This window comes from Peromyscus maniculatus, chromosome 1 (assembly GCF_049852395.1).
Source record: "Peromyscus maniculatus bairdii isolate BWxNUB_F1_BW_parent chromosome 1, HU_Pman_BW_mat_3.1, whole genome shotgun sequence".
In the NCBI taxonomy this organism is placed as follows: domain Eukaryota; kingdom Metazoa; phylum Chordata; class Mammalia; order Rodentia; family Cricetidae; genus Peromyscus; species Peromyscus maniculatus.
In genome coordinates this window covers 30,846,422-30,873,986 of record NC_134852.1, presented here as the reverse complement: position 1 = coordinate 30,873,986, position 27,565 = coordinate 30,846,422, and the positions used below count along the sequence as shown (strand labels likewise).

The following is a 27,565-nucleotide window of genomic DNA, read 5'->3' as shown; positions in this document are numbered from 1 at the left end:
AGCCATCTCTCCAGCCCCTAAAACATACTTTTAATATATAATACTTTGGCTGCTCTTTATAGAAAAATATATTGTTCAACACATTCTAATTAATCATAGAAGATGTTCATTTTTTTTTCACATGAGAAAGATAGGATTTCCTTTCTCATAGCTGAGTCACACCCTGGGTGTGTTTACTAACTGCTTTTCATGTTTGCTTCACTATGTGAATGTGCTGAATTGCAGAATAATGCATTCAGATGGAAAAGTCTAGTTCCTCAGACCAGCCTTGTGAGGCAGCCCTGGCTTCAGTGCATTCAAGAGTCAGGAGGGCGAAGATCAGACCGCTGAAGTCTCTGCACAGGCACCAACATCCCTCAGACTCCAAGAGATCTTGTGACTGAGGATGCAGGACCTTCTCCTGCTGAGTGCAAGATAAAGATCCCCTTTCCTGGCTCCCTCTGGAGTGGATCCTCATCTGGGATGACTGTGCTTCATCTGGGGATCCTGAATGTTCAGGGCCAGTTTCCAGATGGAAAATTAAAGCAGCCTCGTTGGCCATGATAGTTCTAAAGCTGATTTCACCCCAGGCAACAAATGGGTAGAGGCTCAAGATGATGGTGAGCATCCCACAGTGCACCAGACAGCCCCCACAGCCGAGAAGTATCTGGCACATAATGCCAGGAGTGTTCCGGTTGGGACACTACTGTGCACAGCTATGCGATGAGGACAGGGTTGGGGGTGTGGCTCAGTGGTAGAGCTCTTGCCTAACATGCACGAGGCCCTGGATTCAACCTTTCATCTTCCAGTATCAAAACTTTTAACAATTATGTGAGTAAGCAGATGAATGCCTGGCATGGTGGTTCACACCTGAAATTCCAGCATTTGGGAGGCAGGGGCAGAGGTGGGAAGATCAGTACAAGGTCAGGGCCAGCTTGGTCTACACAGCAATTTCTGATCAACCAAGCCTACAAAACAAGACCTTGTCTCCAAAACCAAAAGGAGCAGTAACAAAAAGCGGGTGAGTGGTGTGGAAACATGGCCCCTGGGTTCTTAGCTCAGGACTTGCTCTCCACTCATCTTTCCACACTTCTCAGAGCTGTCCTTCTTGTAGAAGACCAAGGTTGAAGTTGAGGGTTTGGTGTCAGAGGAGATGGTGACATTCAAGGATGTGGCCGTGGTCTTCAGCGAGGAGGAGCTGGAGCTTCTGGACGCTGCCCAGAAGAAGCTGTACTGTGATGTGATGTTGGAGAACTTCAGGAATGTGGTATCCCTGGGTGAGGGCAGACACTGGTGCTAAACAAGAGGTCCATGCAGTTTGGCCCTAAAGGTGATCCGAGAATATTGGTTTAAATATTAAGGCAACTCCACGTAGTTAAAAGGGAGGTTTATTTTATGGGGTAACTTACAAGCGAAAGGATTGGTTACAGGGTCTGGGAAAGGTGTAGCGCAGTTCAGCGGTGTTCTCTGGAGAACTCTGCTCGGGCTAACTCCAGTGTCCAGGATCCAGGAACCAAGAGAGCTGGCACATCTGAATCTTGGGTCTTCAGGCTTCCTCTTTCGGCTCTTACTTGTAGGCGTGACAGTTACCGAAGCCTCAAAGGGGGTAGTACTTTCAGGCCAAAGCTGGAAGGGCTACCCACTACATGAGCCTTTGAAGTAGTTTCTAGTTTTCTTATCATCATGTGATACAGAGTTGGAATCTCCCTAGTTTTATAAATGAAGTGAAAATTGAAGACATGGGAGTACGTTTTCATCTTTTTCAAATCATAATCTCAATTAGTAGGTGGTGGCACACTCTGAGTCATGCCTACAAACACTATTTTCACTGAAGTAAGTTGAGGCAGCTGGAGAGAGAGCTCATCAGTTAGTGCTGCCTGCTCTTGTAGAAGACCAGATTTAGGTGGCTCACAAATACCTGTAACTCCAGCTCCAGAGGATCTGCTGCCCTCTACTGATCTCCATGGGCACCTGCACTCATGCACTCATGCACACACACTAACATATCCACATCAATACAAATCAAAAGAAGTATTTTAAAAATTAAAGTAGAGTTGAGGCCATAATGTGGTCATCTGGTAACAGCACCTGGTCCCAAGGGTAATGACCCCATTTCAATCCCTGGGGCCTACATGATGGAGGGAGAGAACCAAATCCCACCTGTTGTCTCTGACCACCAGTGGTGTACACAAACACACATATTAAATAAAAATGTAATGAAACATAAAATACCCCGGTGGTCTATCTAGGTCATGGCCAAGAACAGTTCGAGAGACTAGGGAGAGGAGATAATGAAAATAGACATTTGTCAAGTAATGTATACTAAAGCCTGTGTCTGTATGTTTAGGGGCTTTTCAAACAATGTGTATCTTCCACTGACTTGTATTATAGGTTGGGGAAGAATAGGTTTGATGTCCTGAAGCAGATGCAGTGGAATACTTGTTTTTAGGACTTGGGACTCTGCTGTGTTGATTTCAAATATATTCCTCACAGGGCATCAGATCGTGACTCCAGATGTTTCACTCCAGCTCAAGAGAGAAAACATGCTTTGGATGTTGACGATGGTCAGTTGGAGCTGTGAGTCTGCAGGTGAGAACAGAGTGACTCATCTATCCTGCTCTCAGTCTGTGCACAACTTTGGGGCTGGTGTCAGCCAGGGCTTGTGCCGCTCTCGTGAATCCATCCTGCTCTCAGCATCAGTTTCCACTTGTACTGACTCTCTTGGACTTAGTCACACAATGCTCTTCCTCTCCATCTGAATGGCTCCTTGTGGATATATGCACATGTGTATACATTTGCATATTTATACACACACACACACACACACACACACACACACACACACATACACGCTAGGAGGCCACAGATCAATATTGTTTTCCTTGTTTGATTTCCTTTATATTTTTAAAAATTATGTTTATTTATGTGCGTGGTGAGCACACATACTGCAGTGTCACTCAATGTGATGCTTTGTATGGGCCTCATTCATAAACATGGGAGTCTTGGCTTCTAGAGTGTGTAGATGAGATGATGGGCACAGGTTGTTCAAGGGAAGGGGAACCATTCTCTGGTTCAGTGAAACCTTGGGCTGCACTCTTTTTTTTTTTCTTTTAATTATGAATGTCTGGTCTTAGCTTGGCTTGTTGCTAGCCAGATTTACTTATCTTAAATTATCTCATCTACATTTTGCCTCTTGGCTTTTCTCGTTCTTTTATTTTGTAAATCTTACTCTCATTCCATGGCTTGCTGTGTAGCTGGGAAGGCTGGCCCCTGGGTCCTCCTTCTTCTCTGGCTACTTCCTCTTTTTCTTCTCAGATTTCTCTTTCTGTCAATTCTTTTTGCCCAGCAGCCCTGCCTGTCCTTTCTCCTGCCTTGCTATTGACTACTCAACTCTTTATTAGACCATCAGGTATTTTAGACAGGCAAAGTAACACAGCTTCAAGGAGTTAAACAAATGCAACATAAATAAAAGTAACACTTTAAGTACTATTCCCCAACATTTCTCCCCTTTTTTTCTAAACAAAACCAAAAAGTTTTAACTTTAACATAGTAAAACTGTATACAATAAAAACAATTATCAGGTAAAGATCACATTCACAATGTACTGAATTCTAATTCATTTGTGTCTGGTAAATTTAAAGAAAATACCCCATAATCTATCCTATCTTAGTAAATACCAATTTTTATACCTAATTTACTTTCATATCTAAGGAAAACTGCAACTATAACTATCTAGTCTTCAACTCTACCTAAGACCCAGAAGGATGCAATATTATCTAACAATGGAGACATTTGGCTGCCTGGACAGTCACCCAACATTCCTCTGCAACGTTGGGGCATCCATCTTCAGCCGTCAGGCCCATAGTACCTGGCAGACTTTTCAATGAAGCAAGAAATTTGAAAGACTGTCCTGCCTATATTGGCAAGTTTGTCAGTCACTTTCCTCTGTGTCCTGTAGAATCTCTGACAGTTTCTTCTGTGAAGTAGGAACCCTGAAGGACCATCCCACCTTGTTTTGGCAAAGTTCAGTAGTCACTTTCCTGTGGGTCCTGCATGTCTAGTTTATACAACATACTATCAAGCCGTCCAGGCATGAGCAGCTTCTTGCTCAAATGGCTAGCCTTGCCACACTGAAAGCAAACTCCATAAGGAGTTTGTTTGATGCCCACCATGCAGCTGTCTTTTGCTTCTCAACAAACAAAAAATTCAAAATCGACACAATAACACACAGGATTCAGACTCCCTGTATATTTCCCATCTCTATGTGGCTTATTCCTTTTTATATTACTTTACTTCTCTCTTTAAAGACTTTATTTTTTGCCGGACAGTGGTGGTGCATGCCTTTAATCCCAGCACTCAAGAGGCAGAGCCAGGCGGATCTCTGTGAGTTCTAGGCCAGCCTGGTCTACAGCGTGAGATCCAGGACAGGCACCAAAACTACACAGAGAAACCCTGTCTCAAAAAAAAAAAAAACTATTTATTTAAACTATTCATTTTTTTTCTATGAATATACCTTTTTTTCTTTTCTTAAGCCTACACACATTGTAAAATACACTAGAACCTATTTAGAGGTTGTTTCCATCTGGACTTTTTTACTGTGTATCCTTTAGCCTTTTTGACCACATGAACAAACTTTAACTTAAGAAGCATCATGGACCTCTGCCCATGGCTTTGGCGACTGGCTCTGCCTACTTCTCAGGTTGTGAAAGCCAAGCCTAAACACACAGCCCAGGTGGAGGTAGGTGACTGAGAATTGCATTCAACCTTCCTAGAGTTCTAGAATGCCAGCGCTTGTGCAGTGGCAGGCTTTTCTTACTTAGTTCTTTGTTCCTTAATTAATATAGTAGCTGCTCAAGGTCTCACTAGCAGGCAAAAACTCTTTAAAGAGCCATTTTTTTCTTCTCAGCTTTCTTAAGCCCTATGTGGAAATTCAGGCCCATGTTGAAATGCCAAAATGTTGTTGGTTGCTTTTGCTCTTTTGGGGGGCCCACCACCCAGCTCCCAAATAAATCATACTCAGAGGCTTATTCTTTTTTTTTTTTTAAGATTTATTTATTATGTATACAGAAGAGGGCACTAGATCTCATTACAGATGGTTGTGAACCACCATGTGGGTGTTGGGAATTGAACTCAGGACCTCTGGAAGAGCAGTCGGTGCTCTTAACCTCTGAGCCATCTCTCCAGCCCCGAGGCTTATTCTTAATTATAAATTCTGGCCTTAGCTTGGCTTGTTGCTAGCCAGCTTTATTTATCTTAAGTTATCCTGTCTATCTTTTGCCTCTGGGCTTTTCCCATTCTCTTACTTCTGGAAATCTTACTCTTCCTCCATGGCTGGCTGTTAGCTGGGTGGCTGGCCCCTGGGCCCTCCTCCTTCTCTGGCTACTTCCTCTTTTTCTTCTCAGATTTTTCCTTCTATCAATTCTCTCTGCCTGCCAGCTCCGCCTATCCTTTCTCCTGCTTGGCTATTGGCCATTCAGTTCCTTATTAGACCATCAAATGTTTTCGACAGACAAAGCAACACAGCTTCACAGAGTTAAACAAATGCAACATAAACAAAAGTAACACAGTTTAAAATAATATTACCCAACACATCTCTGCAGAACTAACCTGAATTAATCTGGACTCTGAATAGGACCAAGTATGTATGGGGCGTCTATGATTTTGTAGTTTAAATCCAAAATATACTCTGTAGGTTCACATTTTGAATGCTTGGGTCCAGCTAGTGCCACTCTTGGGAGGCTGAAGAACTTTTAAGAGCTGGGGCCTACCTAGAGGCAGTAGGGTTAACAGAGCTATCCTTTGGAATGCTGTAGTCTATAGACTGTGGTCTTAACTACATAACCCCAAGAGCAGCGAACAGAGCACCCACACGCCCTACCTCTCTCTGAATTCTCTTTATGCTTTTAGGATCCAGGAATCTAAATGAGAAGGAGTCCCTTCAGGAGGCAGGATGGAGGCACCTGCCCCAGGAGGAGCTTTTCTGCTCATGCATCTGGCAACAAGTTACCAGGGAGTTAACCCAGGGTGGAGACTGCAGGGGGAAGGATGGAGGAACCGGCTCTGCGTTGGGGAAACAGGACGCTGTGCAGAGCGAAGGAGCGGAGCTCAGTAAACTTTCCAGGAGGAATTCATTTCTTCAAGTTCACCATGGAGAATGCCGCGAAGAAGAGGCATGTGAGGAAGATGCTGGTTGCAGCTGTCATCTTCCTGCCGTTCCAGGAGAGAAGCCCTCCAAGTGTGGAACTGGGACAACACCTTCCGTCGGGTCTCCAGTCTTCAGTCCCATCAGAGTCCACAGAGACACAGATCGACCCAGTCTGACACACTGTTTAAAAATCTCAGTCAAAGGCCACTATTTCAGTATCATCAGAGCGTCCCCACTGAAGAAAACTCAAACGAATATGAGGAGTGTGGGAATCTTGGGAAAGACTCACATGGTCAGACACCCCTGTTAGTCCACACAGGAGATGAGGCCTATAACTGTGAGGAGTGTGGGGCAAGATTCAGTCAAAGCTCGTGTCTTCAAGTCCATCAGAGTCCACGCTGCAAAGAAGCCTTGTAAGTGTGAGGAGTGTGGGAAGGGCTTCAGTGTAGGCTCACACCTCCAAGCTCATCAGATAAAAAGCCACACTGGAGAGAAACCATACAAATGTGAGGCGTGTGGGAAAGGCTTCTGTGGGGCCTCTAATCTTCTTGACCATCAGCGAGGACACACTGGAGAGAAGCCGTATCAATGTGATGCTTGTGGGAAGGGCTTCAGTCGGAGTTCTGATTTTAACATTCATATTAGAGTCCACATGGGAGAGAAACCCTACGTATGTGAGGCGTGTGGGAAGGGCTTCAGTCAGGCCTCAGACCTTCTGGCCCATCAGAGAGGCCACACTGGCGAGAAACCCTACAAATGTAAGAAGCTCTTCCTACATGTGGGAAGAGCTTCTGTCAGAGTTCAGATCTGAACGTTCATTGTAGAATCCATACAGTAGAGAAACCCTATAAATGTGAGAAGTGTGGGAAAGCCTTCAGTCAGTTTTCAAGTCTCCAAGTGCATCAGAGAGCCCACATGGGAGAGAAACCGTATCAGTGTGCAGAGTGTGGGAAGGGCTTCAGTGTAGAGTCACACCTGCAAGCCCACCAGAGGTCCCACACTGGAGAAAGACCCTATCAATGTGAGGAGTGTGGAAAAGGTTTCTGTCGGGCATCCAATTTTCTAGCTCATCGTGGAGTCCACACAGGAGAAAAACCATTCCCATGTGACGTGTGTGGAAAACGCTTCCGGCAGAGGTCCTACCTCCAAGACCACCACAGGGTCCACACTGGAGAGAAACCGTACAAGTGTGAGGAGTGTGGGAAAGTCTTCAGCTGGAGCTCATACCTCAAAGCACACCACAGGGTCCACACTGGAGAGAAACCGTACAAGTGTGAGGCTTGTGGGAAAGGGTTCAGCTGGAGCTCTGGGCTCCTGGTTCACCAGCGAGCCCATGCTGAGGATGAATGTAGTAGGGGCCTTTCTTCATCTGAGGATTCATACAGAAAATAAGCTCTACAAGCTTACATTTTAATATCTCAAGAGGATGCTGTACTAACTAATATGAGCTGCCAAAGGACACAGAAAAGTTATCTCTTAATTGGGAATGTATGTTACCCGGAGCTATAGTAGACTGCCATGGTTTTTGGGAGACCAGACATGAGAGGAACTAGTCAGAATGGACCTTATGTCATTTCATCCAGAACCTTGACCCTTATCAGATCCATCCATGCAGACAAGATGCCCAGGAAAGATGAACCTGGCCTGGAATTAACTAGAAGCACAAGCCTGTTCAATAGAATTTAAACTCCAAAGAGGACAGCCGTCGTACACAGCCAAATCTGACCCACCTTTCCAGTGCCTAACACATTGTGTGCTTTCAGTAATTGTTAAGCATCAAGAAAGCCGGGTTGGGGATTTAGCTCAGTGGTGGAGCGCTTGCCTAGCAAGTGCAAGGCCCTGGGTTCGGTCCTCAGCTGCAGAAAAAAAATAAAACACAAAAAAATAATAAAGCCATACATAATGGCTCACAGTTGTAATCCCAGCTCTCAGGAGGCCAAGGGGAGAGTTTTTCTACAGGATCATCCTGAGCTGTAGTTGAAACTCCACTTCAACACACCAAAATATTAATAATCAGCAAGAGGAGCCATTGTGTGATAGGCTTTTTGGTTGTTGTTGTTATCTGTCAAAGGGTGTTTTTTTTGTTGTTGTTGTTGTTTTGTTTTTCGAGACAGTGTTTCTCCATATAACAACAGCCTTGGCTGTCCTGGAACTTGCTCTGTAGACCAGGCTGGCCTCAAACTCACAGAGACCCTCAGCCTCCTGAGTGCTGGGATTATAGGCATATGCCACCACTACCTTGTGGTGGTAATCTAATTGTACTGAATTATTATTTTGATTGTATGTTAATAAATAAAGTTGTCAGCCGGGCGGTGGTGGCGCACGCCTTTAATCCCAGCACTTGGGAGGCAGAGCCAGGTGGATCTTTGTGAGTTCGAGGCCAGCCTGGGCTACCAAGTTAGTCCCAGGAAAGGCGCAAAGCTACACAGAGAAACCCTGTCTCGAAAAAACCAAATAAATAAATAAATAAATAAATAAATAAATAAATAAATAAATAAAGTTGTCTGGGAGTCAGAGCTATTAGAGCCATAGCAAGAGTGTGGCGGTGGTGGCACAAGCCTTTAATCCCATAGATATCTGTGTGTTCAGGGTCAGAGCTATTAGAGCCATAGCAAGAGTGTGGCGGTGGTGGCACACGCCTTTAATCCCATAAGATCTCTGTGTGTTCAGGGATACAGTCAGCATTGGAGACATATGCCTTTAAGACCTAGGGGGCTGTACATTCAGACAGTGACGAGGCAGTCATGTGTTTGGGTTTACAACCAATGAGAAGGCAGAACAACATACTATAAAAAAAACGAACCGACAGGAAGTAGGTCTCTTTTCGCGAAGCTGGGACAGCAGGAGGAAGGGTGAGATTTTAGCTCTGAGCTCTGACTTCTCGGCTCTCTCTTTTACATTGTTTCTGTGTTTCTTATTTAATAAGACGGTTGGTTACATCTACTTGGCTGTCCTGGAACTCGCTCTGTAGACCAGGCTGGCCTCAAACTCACAGAGACCCTCAGCCTCCTGAGTGCTGGGATTATAGGCATATGCCACCACTACCTGGCGCCTTTAAGTCTTTTTTTTTTTTTTTTTTTTTTTTTTTTTTTAGATTTACTTATTTATTATGTATACATTTTCCTGCCTGCATGCCAGAAGAGGGCATCATCTCTTCATTGTAGATAGTTGTGACCTACTATGTGGTTGCTGGGACTTGACCTCCGGTCCTCTGGAAAAGCAGCCTGAGCCATCTCTCCAGCCCCTCTCATGAAAGCATCCTCGGAAGTGTTCTAGAAAGCTTGCAGGGCCGTCTAGATGCCTATGCTCCTTTATCCAACCTACATGGAATAGCTATCAAGCTGAAGTTCCTGTGTGCAGATGCTGTGCTGTGGACAGCACTTGTGTATGCTAACAGTGCTTCAGTGCCAACTTGCACAAATCTCATTTATGCTTTCCTGAGTTCTGAGAAGTGTGTACACGTGTACTTCTCTCCGACACCAATGTCTGTAACATTCCTGCTAAACAGGTGCTTTATGCCCATTTCCAGTCAGTCCCATCCTCGGTGCCAACAAGCATGGTTCTCACACTGCACATTGCTTAGGTCTGTTCTTGAGCTCGTGTGGATTAAATATGGACTATTGATTCTTATCTCAGTAGATGCAGAAAAGAATTGAACTAAAGTTTCTATCCATTTTTGATAATATAAGTTCTCAGTGAGATAAAATATGTATGAAGTCCTAGCCAAATATGGTGGCATACACCTGTAATCTCAGTATTTGGGAGGTAGGATCAGGAGTTCAAGACCAATTTTAACTACATAGTGAATTTGAGGCTAGCCTGGGCTTTGTCTTTAAAAAAAAAATGAAACAGAAAACTGAGCATGGTGGCTTAATCCCAGCACTCAGGAGACAGAAGCAGGCGGATCTCTGTGAGTTCAAGGCCAGCTTGGTCTATAGAGTGAGTTCCAGGACAGCTAGAGCTGATAGACAAAGAAACTGTCCCTGTCTTGAAAACCAAACACACAAAAACCAACCAGGACCAGTGAGGTTGGCTTGGTGGGTAAAGGTACTTGCTGCTAAATGCGATGACCTGAGTTCAACCCCAGGATTCACATGGTGGAGAGAACTGACCCCCTAAGTTGTCCTCTGTCCTCTACATGTGCAGCCTGGCACACATTCACCTCACCCCTAAAATAAAAAGGTAATTAAAAACTGGGAGGGAACCTAGATCACACTGTATTTCTGGCTGGCTTGGAACTCAAGAGAAATTTGTCTGCCTCCCAAATACTGAGATTAAAGGAGTCCACCACTACACCCAGTCACAAACCAAGAGAACTAGCATTTAAAATAACTTTAGGTGGATATTTTTACAGTAAAATCGACTTTTGTGTATCATTCTGAGCTTTGAAAAATGTCATGAAACCACCATAGTCAAGATATCTAATGGCTCCAGCATCCCCTGCCCTGAACTTCTCTTCTCTGTAGTCCCCATTGTTACCTGTAGCAACCAGTGATCTGTTTTCTAATAGTTTACTTCTTCCAAAATGTCGTAAGTGCTATCCTATAGTTTGTAGCCTGTTGAATCTAAGGTTTCCACTTGGTGTAATTCTTTAATTCACCCATCTTGTTTATATATCTTTGCGGTAGCTAGTGATTGGACCCAGGTGTCACATATTAAGCAAATGTTCTACCACTGAGCTTCATCCTTAGGCTTATCATTCCTTTTTCATTGCTGAATAGTATTCTTTTGTGTGGATATATGTTTGTTTATTCTTTTGCCACTTGAACCATGTTTGGATTTCCAGATTTTGTGGTTATGAGGAAAGCAGCTATAAGCATTTCATACCATTTCATATATAATCTAACATTTCTTTTGGATTCATAAGTATCTAAGATTATTTGATGGATTACAGAGTAGGACTATGCTTAACTTTCCCAAACTCTTTAAAAAATTTAAGTTATGTATCTATGTGTCTGCCTCAGTGTGTGTGTGCGCACACTGTGTGTGCGGGAGCTCAGAGGCCAGAGTCCTTAGATCCCTTAGATCCCGTGGAGCTGTGGTTATAGCAAGTTGTTGACATGGGTGTTGGCACTGACCTTGGTTTTTCCCTCCTTAGGTTTGTCATCAACACCCAGTGCATTTCAGCTAACTTTGCGTTAAGTGTGAGGTCATGTGGACATCTAGAGTTTGTCATACTTGTGCCTAGTACATGTGCCTGTCTTTCCCTGGCCTCTTGGTTCTCCGATGCCTGTATGATGTTTTCCCAGATATTGTGTAATAAGAGCTGTTACCAAAAAAAAAAAAAAGAGTAGCTTCTTTTGATTCACTGCAGTCAGTGTGAGTCTTTCAACTCCAATCTTTTTCAAAATTAATTTGACTCATCCTCCTCTTCTTTTTTGGATAACAAAAAAATATTTTACTAGAACGTAAGTTTGACAGAGGTTTCCAGACAAGCCAAACAAAGTGGTCACAAGCTTTCTTCTCTGGTGGGGAGGGAAGTCTACACTTGACAGCACAGTGACAGCGTCATTAGTGAGGGCTGTGATGTTTATTTAACGTTCCCATTTCGGTTCAGACGATCAAGCTTGTCCATCTACAGCATCTAAAGTTAGACTTGGCTAGAGAGTATAGCCTAAAAAACTGGTTAGTTGCATTTAACCACTAAAATTAGATCCTGTAAGATAGGGGAGGAGAAGGAGATCATAAAATTAAAACTACTTTCCCCACTAAAGTGTAAAATAAAAACAGTCATACCCATGGCAACTAACCCTGAGAACTACCTTCATCCACAGTGCTTTGTACTTAAACCCTGATGGGAAAATCCAAGCAGAGAGCCATGGCTTTTAAACACTTCACAACAACTCGGATGATACTAAAACAGCCTCTGCCCATGCTTTACGACAGTGAATCAGGATAAGACACAGATTTGCTAATGCGCATGTAATCACCTAAGATGAAGGTGCCTGAGCTTTTATTCTGCAACGTTTCTAAGACTGTGTCCATTGCATGCAAACAAAAAAGGGAGGAAGTCTTGGCAGAACAGGAGAAGTGATGGACACCTGTGGTCTGATTGATTATTGATTATTCTTGGTACATAGTCTAGTCCATTCTCTCACTGTTTCTATGGCTTGGAATTTGTTGGTCTTCCACTGCTCGGCCACATCTATAGCAGGCTTCCTTGGACTTCCAGACCCCAAATCATGACATGGAGACTTATTATTAATTATGAATACTCAGCCTTAGCTTAGGCTTGCTGTGGGATGGTCTGTATGTCAAATGCTCTGATTGGTCAATAAATAAAACACTGATTGGCCAGTGGCCAGGCAGGAAGTATAGGCGGGACTAACAGAGAGGAGAATTGAGAGAACAGGAAGGTGGGAGGAGACACTGCCAGCCTCCACCATGACCAGCAGCATGTGAAGAGGCCGGTAAGCCATGAGCCACATGGCAAGGTATAGATTTATAGAAATGGATTAATTTAAGATGTAAGAACTAGACAGCTAGAAGCCTGAGCCATTAGGCCAAACAGTTTAAACAATATAAGTCTCTGTGTTTACTTGGTTGGGTCTGAGCGGCTGTGGGACTGGCGAGTGACAGAGATTTGTCCTTACTGTGGGCCAGGCAGGAAAACTCTAACAACATAGGCTTATTTCTAGGTAGCTTTTTTTTTCTTTAATTAACCAATTTCTATTAATCTATGTGTTTCCCTGAGGCTTGTTTACCTCAGCTATGTACTGTCCATTCTGCTTTCCTGTTTCTTCTATGTCTGTCTGTCTGTTTACCCCCCTTTTGTCTCTGCCCACCAGCCCTGCCTATCCCTCCTCTGCCTAGCTATTGGCCAGTCAGGTTTTTATTAGACCAATCAGGTGCCTTAGGCAGGCAAGATGAAACAGCAACACTTCTTTACATAGTTAAAACAAATGCAGCATTAACAAATGCAACACATCTTTACATAGTTAAACAATTATTCTGAAACACAAAGAAATGTGACAAATCTTTACATAGTTAAACAATCTATTCCACAACATTTCCCACTTTTTGTCTAAATAAAAAAGGAAAGGCTTTTACTTTAACATAGTAAAACTATAAACAATAAGAACAATTATCAAGTAAGAATTACATGTACAATATCTAGTCCATTTGTATTTGGCAAATTCAGAGAAAATACCCCATTATTTATCCTATCTTGGTGAGTCCAAAGTTTTGTACCAAATTTATTTTCTATCATAATGAAGGAAAACTGTAATATAACTATCTGTTCAACTTCATCAAAGACCCCAGAAGGATATAATATTACTTGAGCAAACAGGAAGTGCAATGCAAGCCACTTCCAAAACTATAAAAATGACAGTGACATCTGGCTGGCTGCCTGGACAGTCACCCAAAGTTCCTTTGCAATGCTGGGGCATCCATCTTTAGCCTACAAGCCTAGAGTACCTGACAGACTTTTCTGTGAAGCAGGAATATTAAAGGACTGTCCCACCTTGTCTTGGTAAAGTTCAGCAGTCACTTCCCTGTGTGTCCTGAAGAATATCTGGCAGACTTTTCTGTGAATTTTTGAAGGACTGTCCTGCCTTGTCATGGAAAAGTTCAGTGGTCACTTTCTTTTGTGTTCTGCATGTACAGTTGGGATAGTATACTGTCAGCAGTCAAGGCAAAGGCAGTTTCTTGCCCAAATGGCTAGCTTTGCCACATTGAAAGCAAACTCTATATAGAGATTCTTCAATGCCTGTCATCCATCCTTTTATGAAGTAGATCAGTGCTGCCAGGAGCAGACGTGTCTCACTGTCATGAAAAATCTTAGGTTATCAAACCATCTTAAATGCCTTATTCTGTAGGTCTCTGAAGTGTTTGAACACCTATCTACCTAAAAATTATCTGTTTAACTATAAAAATATACCTAATATGACTACAAGTTTGATTATTACAGATGACTAACTACTAACCTGTATTTCTTAATTATACAGTACATTTTAAATGAGCTACATATAAGCACAATACCCTAAATGAGTTGAAACAACACAGTATAACAAAAATAACTTTAAATTTGTATCAATATAACAAAATCCATACCAATGTAAAATATTTGAGGTTAATACTTGTCTTTTTATCCTCTATTCCTATACGCCCCCTAAACAATGACAGACATCCATAACCCACTGAATGACCAAAAACCACCCACCTCACCTCTTAGGAATGTGGGCATTCTGTTCTCCAGACTGCTTCCTGTTGTCTGAGGGTGACAGCATCTCCAGGGGACCCTGAGAAAACTGAGACAATGGTCAAGTCCTGGGAAAACTAGTTGTAACATTTTTTGTCCAGTCTCAGAACTGTTCCCATGCAGAGGGATCAGCATATATGTCACCTGTTTTCTTGTAGCTTTTCTTGGTTTATGTAGCTAGAGTTTTCCTGCCTTGTCCACAGTCAGAACAAATCTTTGTCACCCACCAGTCCCACAGCCGCTCAGACCCAACCAAGTAAACACAGAGACTTATATTGCATACAAACTGTATGGCCATGGCAGGCTTCTTGCTAACTGTTTTTATATCTTAACCCATTTTTATAAATCTATACCTTGCCACATGGCTGGTGGCTTACCGGCATCTTTACATGCTGTTTGTCCTGGTGGTGGCTGCAGTCTCTCCCCCCTCAGCCTTTTGCTTCCCAGAATTCTCCTCTCTCCTTGTTTCACCTACTTTTTGTCTGGCCACCTACTTCCTGCCTGGCCACTGGCCATCAGTGTTTTATTTATATAGAATGATATCCACAGCAGTTTATTTCTTTATGTCTGTAGCCAAGATTTTCAGGCGGTCTCCCCTGGTCAAACCTGATCTCTATTAACCGTGAATGAATCCACAGCCTTTCATTTCCTGTGGAAGCAAAAGCAAAACCTCTCTCCCAATGGAATATATTTTCTGAATCCCGTTTTAAAGTTAAGATATCCCTAAAGTATCTAGGCTGGTTTAATTCAGCAGTCCCTCTTACAGTCCAGTGTCTCTCAGCAGCTGTCGGTTGCTCATCAGCATTTTAAAAAATTCAAAGTCAGCACAACACTATAGAGGATCCAGATTACAGACTTAATTATTTTTAAACTATTTCTTTTTTCCCTGTGACTGTTTATATCCATTTTCTTTTCTTTCTTAAGTGCCTACACACATTTTTAAACACACATTAACCTGTTTAGAGGTTTTTTTTCGGTTTGGACCTGCTTTACTGTATCTGTAGCCTTTTCTGACTGTGTGAGGGAAACCTTAAACTGCTAAGTGTGTCGAAAAGTGTTGCAGCATGGGTGTGTGGGTTCACGTGGATCCATGGAAGGAAGACTCAGAGGCACCTTAAGAATGAATTTAGGGGCTGGAGAAATGGCTCAATGGTTAAGAGCACTGTCTGCTCTTCCAGAGGTCCTGAGTTCGATTCCTAGCAACCACATGGTGGCTCACAACCATCTATAACAGGATCTGATGCCCTCTTCTGGAGTGCAAGAATACACATAGAGCACTCAAGACATAAAATATTAAAAAAAAAAAAAAAAAGAAGAATGAATTTAACCTTTCATGGCTGCAGGATGTTCCGGTCTCTCCAGACTGAAGCACTTTCCCTTCAGCCAGGGCATTTTTATTTTCTCAATATTTACACTTTAGCAAGTGGATTTCCATATGCTCAAAACATCCTGAAAGGAGCTCCCAAAAATACAATGTCAAGTGCAAATTCCTCAAGTTCTCAGGTACCAGTTTTCCAGTGCTGTGGGATATTCTGTATGTGAATATGTGTTGCTCTGATTGGTTGATAAATAAAAAGTTGATTGGTCAATAGCCAGGCAGGAAGTATAGGCAGGATAAACAGACAAGGAGAATTCTGGGAAGTGGAAGGCTGAGTCAGGAGACACCAGCCCACTGTCCAGGGCTGTAATGGCACACAGGTAAAGCCATGGAACATGTGGTAACATATAGATGAACAGAAATGGGCTGAGTATAAGTGTAAGAGCTAGTCAGTGGTAGGCCTGAGCTAAAGGCCAAGCAGTTTTAATTAATATAAGCCTGTGTGTTTACTTCTGAGTGGCTGCGGACCAGGTGGGACACAGAAAAACTTCAGTTACGTTCCAAGTTCCCTGAACCAAGTTTTGCACAGGCCTTTGTATCCTTGGGAGACTCTCAGACAAGATTCACTCGGGGCGATAAGAGAAACAAAAGGCATGGTTAAACAAAGGATGGACTAGGGTTGGTGCTGCTCTCTGGAGCCAGGCCAGGAGGAGCTCAGCAGGAACGCAGCCACATGAGTGGCTTAGTGCTGGCAGCTGGCCCTGCCCCACTTGGGTCTGTGAGAGCCACATTTTACACCTGCTGGGCCTGGCTGAGAGCTGCTTTTAGCCAGGAGCTGCCTTTAGTCGCCCCAGTTCTAGGAAGTTGGTGCCTGCAATGTGGCAGGCGTTTTAACTCAGCTTGTGGTTTCCATGTCATGTGCCAGCTGCCCCTCCGTATGCTACGAGCACCAGGCTCCTAGGAAGCCATGCTGGTTTGTTTGTTTGTTTGTTTGTTTGTTTTTTCCCCAGCTTTCTCAGGCCCTATGTAGAAATACGTGCCCCAAATTGGGCCCCAAATGTAGCAGGGCTTTCTTGGCCTGCCGGCCCCCAAATAATGACATAGAGACTTATTATTATTTATGAATGCTTGGCTTTAGTTTAGGCTTGTCCCACTAGCTCTGATAACTTGTATTAACCTGTTTCTCTTTAATTATGTTTTGCCTGGGACTTTTTCCCTTTCTTTCATTCTGTATGTCCTACTTTCCTGCATCCTCCATGTCTGGCTGGTTGGTGGCTGCCCTGGCCGGCTGGCCTTGGGTGTCTCCCCCTCTTTCTCCCCCATTCTCTTGTGAGCCTAGATTCATCCTCCTACTTATTCTCTCTGCCTGCCAGCACCACCTGTCCCTCTACCGCCTAGCTATTGTCCATTCAGCTTTTTATTAGACCAATCAGGTGCCTTAGACAGGCAAGGTGAAACAGCAACACATCTTTACATAGTTAAACAATTGTTCTTCGACAAAACACATGTAACACATCTTTACCTATTTAGACAAATATTCTATTCCACAACATACATCATTTGCTAATGGGTCATCTGGATTCAGAGCATTAAACAAAGCTTGGATCAATAGCAGAACTGTACGGATCTGCAGTGTGGGGGACCACTTACCTTTCAAACTATCCTGTGGTGGTTTTGTGTTCCCCAAAATATTGTGCACACTAATAAACGTATCTGGGGTCAGAGAATAGAACAGCCACAATTTTAAACATAGAGGATAGGCAGTGGTAGCCCACGCCTTTAATCCTAGCATTCCAGAGGCAGAAATCCCTCTGGATCTCTGTGAGTTCAAGGCCACACTGGAAACAGCCAGGCATGGTGACTTGTGGGCGCCATGGGCCCTGGCCCCCGACTGTGAGTGGCTGCGGCCTTGCTTGCTGACCTTGATCAGATGTCCTCCCTATTCAGAGTCCCTGCCGGTATCCACCCTTCTGAATGCTTAAGGGAAGTTCCTTGTTTGTGTATCCTGCATTTTGGGCGTTAACAACTTAGATGCAAGAATGTAGAACATTGGGTCTGGAATGTAGACCATTGGTAGCAAACTTCTGCCCTCCGGGGGTTCCTCCATTTGTGCTGTAAGCCTGTATTTAAGGTTTCTTCCCTCTTTCAATAAACGGCATTCGACATCCAATCGTACGAATGACTCGCTGTCACTTGTCTCTATTTTTTAATCCGCAGCCCTTCGCTCGGACATGGTGAACGGGTATCGGTAATGCGGGCGTTACCGCTACAAATGGAGGTCCCACCGAGATCTGAGAAAGAAGGACCTAGCTGACGGACACTCTTGGAAGGCCGGCCGGCATTTTAAAGAAAAAAGAAAAAAAAAGGTAAGAGTGAATTGAAATGGGTGCAATTAGCTCACAGTCAGTTAATTGGACTGTTGAAGCAAGAAGGCACCAAAGTTAAGTAAGGGCAAGACAGCTAAAGATTTTAAATAAAAAGAAGGAAATCTTCCCAATAGAGAAGAGGGAAGGAAAGAAAATTTCCCGTTAGAAAAGGGAGAAAAAAATTTAATCAAGAAAAAAGAATTTTCCCGGTAAAAAGGAGAAAAATTTTTGAAACTAGGCCTAAAGATTGGGGCCCTGTAGAGGAAGGATGAAGGAAAGAGAGAAGCCTCTTCCCAGTGGTAATGGAGAATGTAAAGACTTTTTCCAGTTGTAGAGTTTTCAGGATAGCTGAAAACTCTTGAGTTTTTTCTTCCCGCCAGTGCAGAGCGGCAGCATCCGAATTACAAAGAGTCAACAGATAGGCCTCATTGCTGCTGGCTGAACAGCAAGCGAGCCCAGAGGTTAGAAGTTTGGCTGTCTATTTGCTTAATTTTGGTTCAAATGTTTTTTATTTTTCCCTCAGAGTGAGAATAATTCAATATTTAGGATCCCTTTGTGGGAAATGTTTTTCTGTTTTCCCTTATAGTAGGAATAACTCGTTATTAGGTAGTCCCTTCATGGGAGTAGGAAGTTTAAATGTGAGTTTGTGTGTGCGGGGCACGCCCAGCGGCTGTGGCGGACAAAGGCGTGCACAAGATAGCCGGAAGCAGTGGGCAGACAGGCCAGCAGGCAGACAGGTATGCACTGGTGAGAGGCAGAGCTGTGATGGAGTGCGGCCCAGGCAGGTGCTAGCAATAGAGCCTGAGCAGTGGGCAGAGCAAAGCTAAGCTGCAGCCTCGGCGGCTCTCGCCAAGCGAGCTGAGGTCGGGAAGGGACTAACAATAAAAGTTTAAATGGGCCTAACTTCTGGTGAAAAATGGTTTTGGTCAGGACATTAAATGCTAAGTCAATGCTGTTTGAATAAAAGATGTTCTGTTCTTTTGATTGTCTTAATACATGTTTGGATGAATGTTTGGATTCTCATGGTAGATAAACTAAAGAAAGAGGATTCATAATTTTGAACTATATATTAGGTGTGCTCTTGTCTATTGATCATTACTAAAAATTTGGCTCTGCAATTTAAGTTGCTTTCTAGAAATTCTTGGTTTAGTTCTATAAAAATATAATACCTAAAATAAATTGGGTTGTTAGCTTATTAAAAAATGTTGCTAAGATAAACCCATAAATAATAATCTCTTCCTGATAAAGAGGTTACAAAATTATTTTTCCAGTAAATAAAATACAGGTAAATTGTGTGGTCCACATTGTTAATAATTGGTTATTTACATTAATGTGTTACTTGAAATCTATAAAAAAAGAATCTTCTTTTTAAGGTTTTATAAAAATACTAAAGAGTATTACCTAAAGTTTTACCTTTTCAAATCCTATAGAGATTGTGTTTAATGCTTTTATAATTGGCATATGTAAAAAGGACCATAAAAATAGAAGCTGGTGATAAAATTGCTTAATTATTATTGCTTTCATAGTTTAAATTCAAAATGGTGCTGATATACAGAACTGGAGGCTTTGGGAGTACAGGGAAAAAGGTGTTTTAACAAACAGTTATCAATGATAAACAGCCTAAATTAAAAACAAAATTATATGGGATTGAGATTGAAAGATTATTGGATTCTGGTGCTGGATATATCTATAATTTCACAAGAATCCTGAAGCTGTACTTACTACACAGCCTGTACACAAATGCTAAAGAGTCAGGGCTACTGCCCGGGCAAAGGCTTAGGAAAAATGTTGCAAGGAGACCCGCTCCCTGTGGCAGACAAAAACTGTGTCACTAGAGGTCCTGGGGATACTAAAGGATTAGGGTCTTTTCCATAGAGGTCACTGCACAACAGCCTTCGATTATACAACCGATAAAAGTCACTTGGAAAAGTGATGACCCTGTATGGGTAGAGCAATGGCCCCTTACTAAGGAAAAATTGGAGGCTGCGTATGCATTGGTTAAGGAGCAGTTAGATGCTGGACATATCATTCCTTCCACTTCACCTTGGAACTCACCTATATTTGTTATTAAAAAAAAATCAGGAAAATGGAGGATATTACAGGATCTTAGAGCTATAAATAAAACCATGCTTCTCATGGGAACAACACAGCCTGGCTTGCCTGCCCCTGTGGCAATTCCTAAGCATTGGCATTTAATTGTGGTTGACTTGAGGGATTGTTTCTTCACCATTCCTTTGCATCCCGAGGACAGTCCTCGCTTTGCTTTCAGTGTTCCTTCAGAAAAATCTTAAGGAACCTTATCAGAGATATCAGTGGGTGATATTGCCTCAAGGAATGGCCAATAGCCCTACTATATGTCAAATTTATGTGTCTTTGGCCCTAGCTCCAGTTCGAAAAGCTTTTCCAGGTGTTTATATAATTCACTATATGGATGATATATTAATGGCTGCTAAAGATAAAAAAACTTGTTTTTGATGCCTTTTCTTATTTACAAGAGGTTCTTAGCTTGGCTAATTTACAGATAGCCCCAGAAAAGGTACAGGTATCTTTTCCCTATCATTATTTAGGTCATAAATTGTTACGCACGGGCATACGCCCACAAAAGATTACTCTGCGTATGGATCAGCTACGCACACTTAATGATTTCCAAATCTTTCTGGGAGATATTCAATGGCTTCGGCCCACTTTAAAAATTCCAACAGGTCAGCTTCGCCCCTTGTATGATGTCTTAAAGGGCGACCTTGACCCTTCATCTCCCTGTAAATTGACAGCTGAAGGACGTGTAGCCCTACAACGTGTGCAAGACCCCCTGGAACAGGCTCACGTACAGTATATAGATCTTAATTCTCCCTTATTGTATTTGATATTTTGTTTTACTCATTCACCTACTGGAGTGTTTTGGCAAACAGGTCCTATTTTATGGGTCATTCCCCAGCTTCTCCAGCAAAAATCATCACTCCTTATCCACAGGCTGTCGCTCAGATTATATTTAAGGGAATCAAGATCAATGTTCAAACTTTTGGTAAGGAGCCAGATATTGTGGTGACCCCATACACCCAGTCTCAAGTAACATGGTTGCAAGCTAATGATAATGATTGGGCCATATTGACATGCTCCATGCAGGGTCAGTTTGATACTCACTACCCCTCCAATGATATGTATCAATTTTTTAAATTGCATCCTGTTATATTTCCCAAGATAGTACAAATAACTCCTATTCCTCAGGCCCATGTGGTATTTACTGATGGCACTTCACGTGGTTTTGCTGTGGTGGTTTCTGGTGACATAGTAAAGAGAATGAAAGTCCAGGGCACTTCTGCCCAGGTGGCAGAGGTACAGGCGTTGTTGCTTGCTTTACAAATGTTTTCTGATGAGAGTATAAATATTTATACCGATAGTCAATATGTGGCACATGCCATTATGCTTTTGGAAACAACAGCCTACATACCATCCATTTCTTCCATTCATGAATACTTATTGCAAGTGCAAGGACTTATATGGTCCCGCTCACATAACCTTTATGTAGGCCATATTAGAGCTCATACTCAATTGCCTGAACCTCTAAGTGAAGGTAATCAGAGGGCTGATGCCATTACTCGTATGGCTGTCACATTAGTCTGTTCTGCCTTTGAAAAGGCTACTCAGTTGCATCAACGTTATCATCTTAATGCTGAATCTCTCCGTTATCATACAGGCATAACCCGGGAACAAGCCATCCAGATAGTTAAATCATGCCCTATTTGTGTGGAATTTTTACCTGTTCCTCATTTGGGAGTTAATCCTCAAGGACTTTTACCTAATCATGTGTGGCAGATGGACGTCACACTCGTGCCTTCCTTTGGAAAATTACAATATGTCCATGTGTCTATTGATACATATTCTTCTCTAATTTTTGCTTCTGTCCATTCAGGGGAAAAGGTTAAGGATGTAAAGAATCATTGTCTTCATGCTTTTGCTTACATGGGAGTGCCAAAATGCATAAAGACTGATAATGGTCCCGCCTACAGTAGTATGGGATTTTCAAAATTCTGCCAAGATTTTTCTATTGTTAATAAGACTGGTATTCCTTATAATCCTCAAGGGCAGGCTATAGTAGAACGCTGCCATCGTACCTTAAAAACTTATATTGCTAAAGTAAAAAGGGGGGAGCTAGGGGCTCATCTCTCCTCTCCACATTCTATTCTTTCCCTTGTTTTATATATTTTAAATTTTTTATCGGTGGATTCTGCTGGAGTATCTGCTGCAGATAAGCACTGGAGGGCTCCTGTTGCAAATCATCCTCTGGTGCGATGGAAAGATCTTTCTACTGGCACTTGGAGGGGACCCGATCCGGTGTTGGTGTGGGCCCAGGGATCTGTTTGTGTCTTTCCGCAGGACAATGAAATTCCTCTCTGGGTTCCTGAACGCTGTGTGCGCCCTGTGGCTGCTGCTGAATCCCAACATGGCAGAGACCTATTGGGCCTTCGTAAAAAACTCTCCCCTTCTGATGCCAATGGGGATTGAGAGCCCAATACGGCCAGCCTTGACAAACATTATTGTAAGCCTAGGAACTGTAGCCATATGGTTGGATTCTTCAGAAGGTAATGTATGGTAACTTTTTCTAAAACGTTGAGAATGTATCACACCTTGGAGATTAAGGATAACTCTGAAGGTCAATGAACTTCATTTGCTAACATTAGCATGCCAGCTAAGCCTTTTTCACATTTTGCAACCTCCCCTCAAGCTGGTGTAGTACCTACTTTTCAGGAATGGCTCTGTGCAACATTTATTTGCCTCCTGAAATTCATCTAGCCTTTTTGAAGATACCTCAAAATTTGTGAGCCTGAATGTAGCCATTATTGAGGCCATTAGTTCTGCTCCTTGTTTGCTGTTTTTGTTTTCTGTTTTCTTTATGTTTCTCAGTTGTTCTCTTGCAGACCTGCCAGCCTAAGTAGTGCTGGGATCAAGAAAAATGGGCCTTGGTGGTTCGTGTTCCTGGTTACTACAGCTAGCACAATGGAGACCCTGACAACAAAAGTAGCTACCCAGTTAGTTAATCTTTCTTCTTATTGGGCATGATAGATTTAATTCCACTTTTATACATTATAATTGGCTTTGTAAGTTGTAAAAAATTATTGAAACTCAAGTTCCATTTGCTTATGGGATACCACCTTACAAGGACTCCAATTTGCAGTAAGGCTCGTTTAAGAAGGGAATGGTTCAATTGCCTTTAGCCTCCTGGCTATGGGTGGGTTAGGACTTCTGTTGGTCTTTTCTGTGTCACACAGATTGCAAGCCCAGTGCCACTTTGAGATCTTTGGCAGCAGTCACTCTACAGCTCACATGGTTGAGTCCTTTTGATAATGAGTATTCAGAGATGGGTAATGCTTGGGGGGCTGCCATCAACCTAAGACAGAGCACTTGTGTGGCCTGGGCAGGTGTCTCTATGATGGGTAAGGTGGTCTGCTGGTCCCACGCAACCTAAGACAGAAGCTCATTTAATAAAAAGGGGGGACCTGTGGGCGCCATGGGCCCTGGCCCCCGACTGTGAGTGGCTGCGGCCTTGCTTGCTGACCTTGATCAGATGTCCTCCCTATTCAGATTCCCTGCCGGTATCCACCCTTCTGAATGCTTAAGGGAAGTTCCTTGTTTGTGTATCCTGCATTTTGGGCGTTAACAACTTAGATGCAAGAATGTAGAACATGGGGTCTGGAATGTAGACCATTGGTAGCAAACTTCTGCCCTCCGGGGGTTCCTCCATTTGTGCTGTAAGCCTGTATTTAAGGTTTCTTCCCTCTTTCAATAAACGGCATTCGACATCCAATCGTACGAATGACTCGCTATCTCTTGTCTCTATTTTTTAATCCGCAGCCCTTCGCTCGGACATGGTGAACGGGTATCGGTAATGCGGGCGTTACCGCTACAGTGACTCACACCTTTAATCCTAGAAAGTGAACTTTTAATCCCAGAGAGTGATGGCAGAAAGCAGAAAGATATATAAGGCGTGAAGACCATTTGGCTGGTTAAGCTTTCAGGCTTTTGAGCAGCAGTTCAGCTGATATTCAACCTGGATGAGGACTCAGAGGCATCCAGTCTGAGGAAACAGGATCAGCTGAGGAACTTGTGAGGTGAGGTAGCTGTGGCTTGTTCTGCTTCTCTGATCTTCCGGCATTCACCCCAATACCTGACTCAGGTTTGATTTTATTAATAAGACCTTGTAAGATTCATGCTACAATATCTAAACATATTCTTCCTAACTCGGCTACCTTAGGATGACAAATATTGGTCATGAAATATTCTTTAGGTGCTGACAGTTCGAGTTTAAACATCCCTCCCCCAGAGGGGAATCCTGGGCCCAGCAATGACCACATGAAAAGAATGGACTTGCTTTCATCTGGTTCTGCTTTAGTGCCTGGCACTGGTTCTGCCAGCACATACTGGGTTTCCTTCATGATGCACGGAGGGCAGCCCAGCCATCTTCTCAGATCTGGGGTTTGGCGTCTGCTTTTATCTCTGGCTCTGCTCACTGGTTTTTTCATTAGTTTGATTTTCGGGAACTTTTAGAATCAGCTCTGGTTTTGTTTGGGACCGGAACGTTGCCATCTTAGCAACACTGACCGTTGCAGCAATCAATATGGCTGCCCAGGACTCTGGGTTTTCTGCAACAGAGATGTGTGGTTCTCAGCATAGAGATTTGGCACATATTTTATTCAGTTTTTGCACAAGTACCCCAGATTTTTTTGTGCTAAATTAAGTATTATTTTTTTAACATCAGATTCCAGTTGTTCACTGCTCATATGTCAAACTCCAGTGGCCTGTTTTATATTAGGCTTGTATGCTGCAGGCTTGGCCGCCTTAATGGTTGAAGCAGCTCTCTTGCGGGCCGCAGGAATATATCATAAGAACTCAGCTGGTTATGGCAGAGTCACTACCTGGAGGGATCATGGAATTCCTCCAGAGGAAGCCAAATCCCAAGGAGTTTTTGGTGTTACTTGGCTTGTTATATATCAGCTGTATTCTGTTATGAAAATCATGTGTGCCTTCATAGCTTTCCCAATTGACTTTTCCCTAAGAAGGACTAACAGTGTAGATTGAGCACTCTCTGGACATACACATTCCAGGTAATTTGGAGAACAGCCTCAGGGAAAGGCTTTCTCTGGAATCAGATTATCTCCCTTAGCCACTTTCAAGGACTACAGGAAACACCACCCAGGTGGGCGCCCATTGTTAGTCCCAGGTGGACTAACAATGATAACAGCCCACATGCAAGTCTCCTGACTTACGGTAAATTCCACAAGGAGACACCGCCTAGGAGAGGTGGACGTTAAGTAATAGCTTTACACAATTTAGCTCGGACCCTCCCTTTTGTATACCAGGACTTCCAGGGCACAGGGAGAGAAGAGAGACGAGAATGGAAGAACGAGATGGGTAAGAACTGGAGAGGAACGAGCTGAGATGGGGAAGAACTAGATTGAAGAGCTAAAAGAGAGGACTAGAGGAACGAGATGGAAGATGAGGAAGAGCCAGATGGGGAAGAACAAGATGAGAAAGAGCCAGATGAGAGAGAAGGAGACGGGAGAGAAGCTGATGGGAGAAAGAACTAGATAGATGAGAACCTAGAAGGGACAGAACTAGATGAAGGAATTAAGATAGAACCTGGAGGGGACAGTAGATAAATATAGAGAGAAATCAGGCAAGAAAGGAGCTAGACATGAGAACAGAACTGAAGCTGTGTATAAAGGATGTTATGCCAGAGGAATAAAAGTGAATGGACCAAAGAACTCTGCGTGCGTAGACTGATTTACCGACCCTAAAGAATAGATTCTCTGCTGGTTGATAGAGTCTTCCGCGGACCCTGGGAGGGGACTATCGAGGGGCTGGACCCCCATAGTCCTCGATACAGCTCTTTATGGGTTTCTTGGGATTTTCCCTGTGGACAATCCTATTGTGTGAAAACGATTTTATTTTTTCTGGCTGCTTTGTGTGCCTGTTACAGCATCTCCACTGTGCCACACATATACTCCGAGATTTGGTTTGGATGAAAAAACTTTTGACAGTGGTCCTTTGGGATAATTAAAAAAAAAAAGTTTCATCTTGTAAATTGAAACTAGAAGATTCAGGAGACAGGGGGGAGAGAAAGGGGAGGGGGAGGGAGACTGAGAATAGGAATCATCAGTGTGCTTGTGTTTTGGAAAAGGCAGCCCAGCAGGAGGGTTAAGAGGATGTTGGGGCATGTGCTGCTGTGATGTGGTGGGCAGATCTGTCTGGATGTGAAGGAGGTACAGTGCAGGTTTTGGTCAAATACTTTCACGTCACCTCTGGTTCTGGCTTGACACAATTTCAGGTTTCCTATAAATAAGAATATTTCTGATATTTGAGGAAGACCATGCTTACAAAATTGGCCGGATAGAACAAGTGACTTTAAAATAGGGTTGTCTTTTCTTTTAGAGACAGGGTCTCACTATGTAGCCTGGGCTGGCCTGGAACTCAATATATAGCCTAGGCTGGCTTCAAATTCAAGAGATATGCCTGGCATCTTTTTTTTTTTTTTCCAATCTAAAAGAATTTTTGCCACCAAAAGCCACAAGGGACAAGTAAGTGTTGGACTTTTACGGCCTGAGTGGTCATAGAACATGTACCCGACTCCCCCTTTAGAGACAGGGCCTCACTCTACAGAAAAGACTAGCTTCTAGCTTCTAATTCCACTGACCAGCCTGGAATTTCTAACTAGAATTAAAGGCCTGTGCTACCATGGTTGGCCTCTGTGTGTGTGTGTGTGTGTGTGTGTGTGTGTGTGTGTGTGTGTGTGTTCTAAGAAGTTTTTTTTTTTTTAAAATAACTTTCAACATTTTTTTCATTGTAAAAAATTAAAAAGGAAACAGAAAATAATTTTAGGGACAGATAATACACAAATGTTGGGGGGAAAAGACGGAGATTCCAGTAAATGTAGGTAAAAGATCTGGACAATTAGAAAAATTTAAAAGCCCTTCAAAATAAAATATACCCTTTTGTACCTGCAGAAGTGTACATTAGGCCTATATTTACATACATTCTGCCTTGCTTATTCTTTATCCGTTTTAGTATCATAGTATCACATTGCACAAACCATTATCCTACTCCCCGGTAATTCCTGGAGACTCTATCTCCTCACTGGTTAGAGTTCCCGCACCAAACTGCCCGGCGTGCTATCCGGGACTATTTTCCTTTAGGACTCAGGTATACAAGGGCAGCGTTAGGGCCAAATTACCGCCCAGGAGGCGAAGACTATAACTTTTCCTCCAGGATCCCGTGGGTCGGGTCAACTTCAAGGGGAGCCCGGCACATGCCAGTTCGCCCAGCACTTGAGAACGGGGAAGGCTGAGACAGGAGGACCACCGTGAGTTCAGTCTGGGTTACATAGTGCGGACCAGTGTCTCGCAGATGAAATAAGAATGTCCGCGGGAGGTATAGAAATACCTGCGTGGCGCGCACACACTCCACGCAGTTGTCACACTCGACAGAGCGAGTCCGCGACCGGGTGTCCTCACCCATTACCGGAAGTGTAGTTCCGCTGTTCCACAGTGTCCCGCCCGCTT

General features: G+C 43.2%; 1 protein-coding gene and 1 long non-coding RNA gene across 3 annotated transcripts; one reads left to right on the top strand and one right to left on the bottom strand.

The window, feature by feature from the left end:
• Positions 1 to 126: 126 nt before the first annotated feature.
• LOC102909656 (uncharacterized) lies at positions 127 to 8,434 on the top strand. Its single transcript, XM_076573204.1, is given in 4 exon segments — positions 127 to 1,256; positions 5,887 to 6,191; positions 6,507 to 6,896; positions 6,899 to 8,434. Coding segments are annotated over 4 exon segments (1,437 nt in total). The 5' UTR covers positions 127 to 1,132; the 3' UTR covers positions 7,517 to 8,434.
• Positions 7,274 to 27,558, bottom strand: LOC143273468 (uncharacterized). Of its 2 annotated transcripts, none has more exons than XR_013051586.1 (3): positions 27,447 to 27,558; positions 14,294 to 14,367; positions 7,274 to 7,376 (listed from the first exon to the last, which is right to left on the bottom strand). It is a non-coding gene; the product is annotated as an uncharacterized LOC143273468 (long non-coding RNA). The 2 variants fall into 2 exon arrangements; XR_013051588.1 differs by lacking the exon at positions 7,274 to 7,376 and adding an exon at positions 13,035 to 13,891.
• Between the last annotated feature and the right edge of the window lie 7 nt (positions 27,559 to 27,565).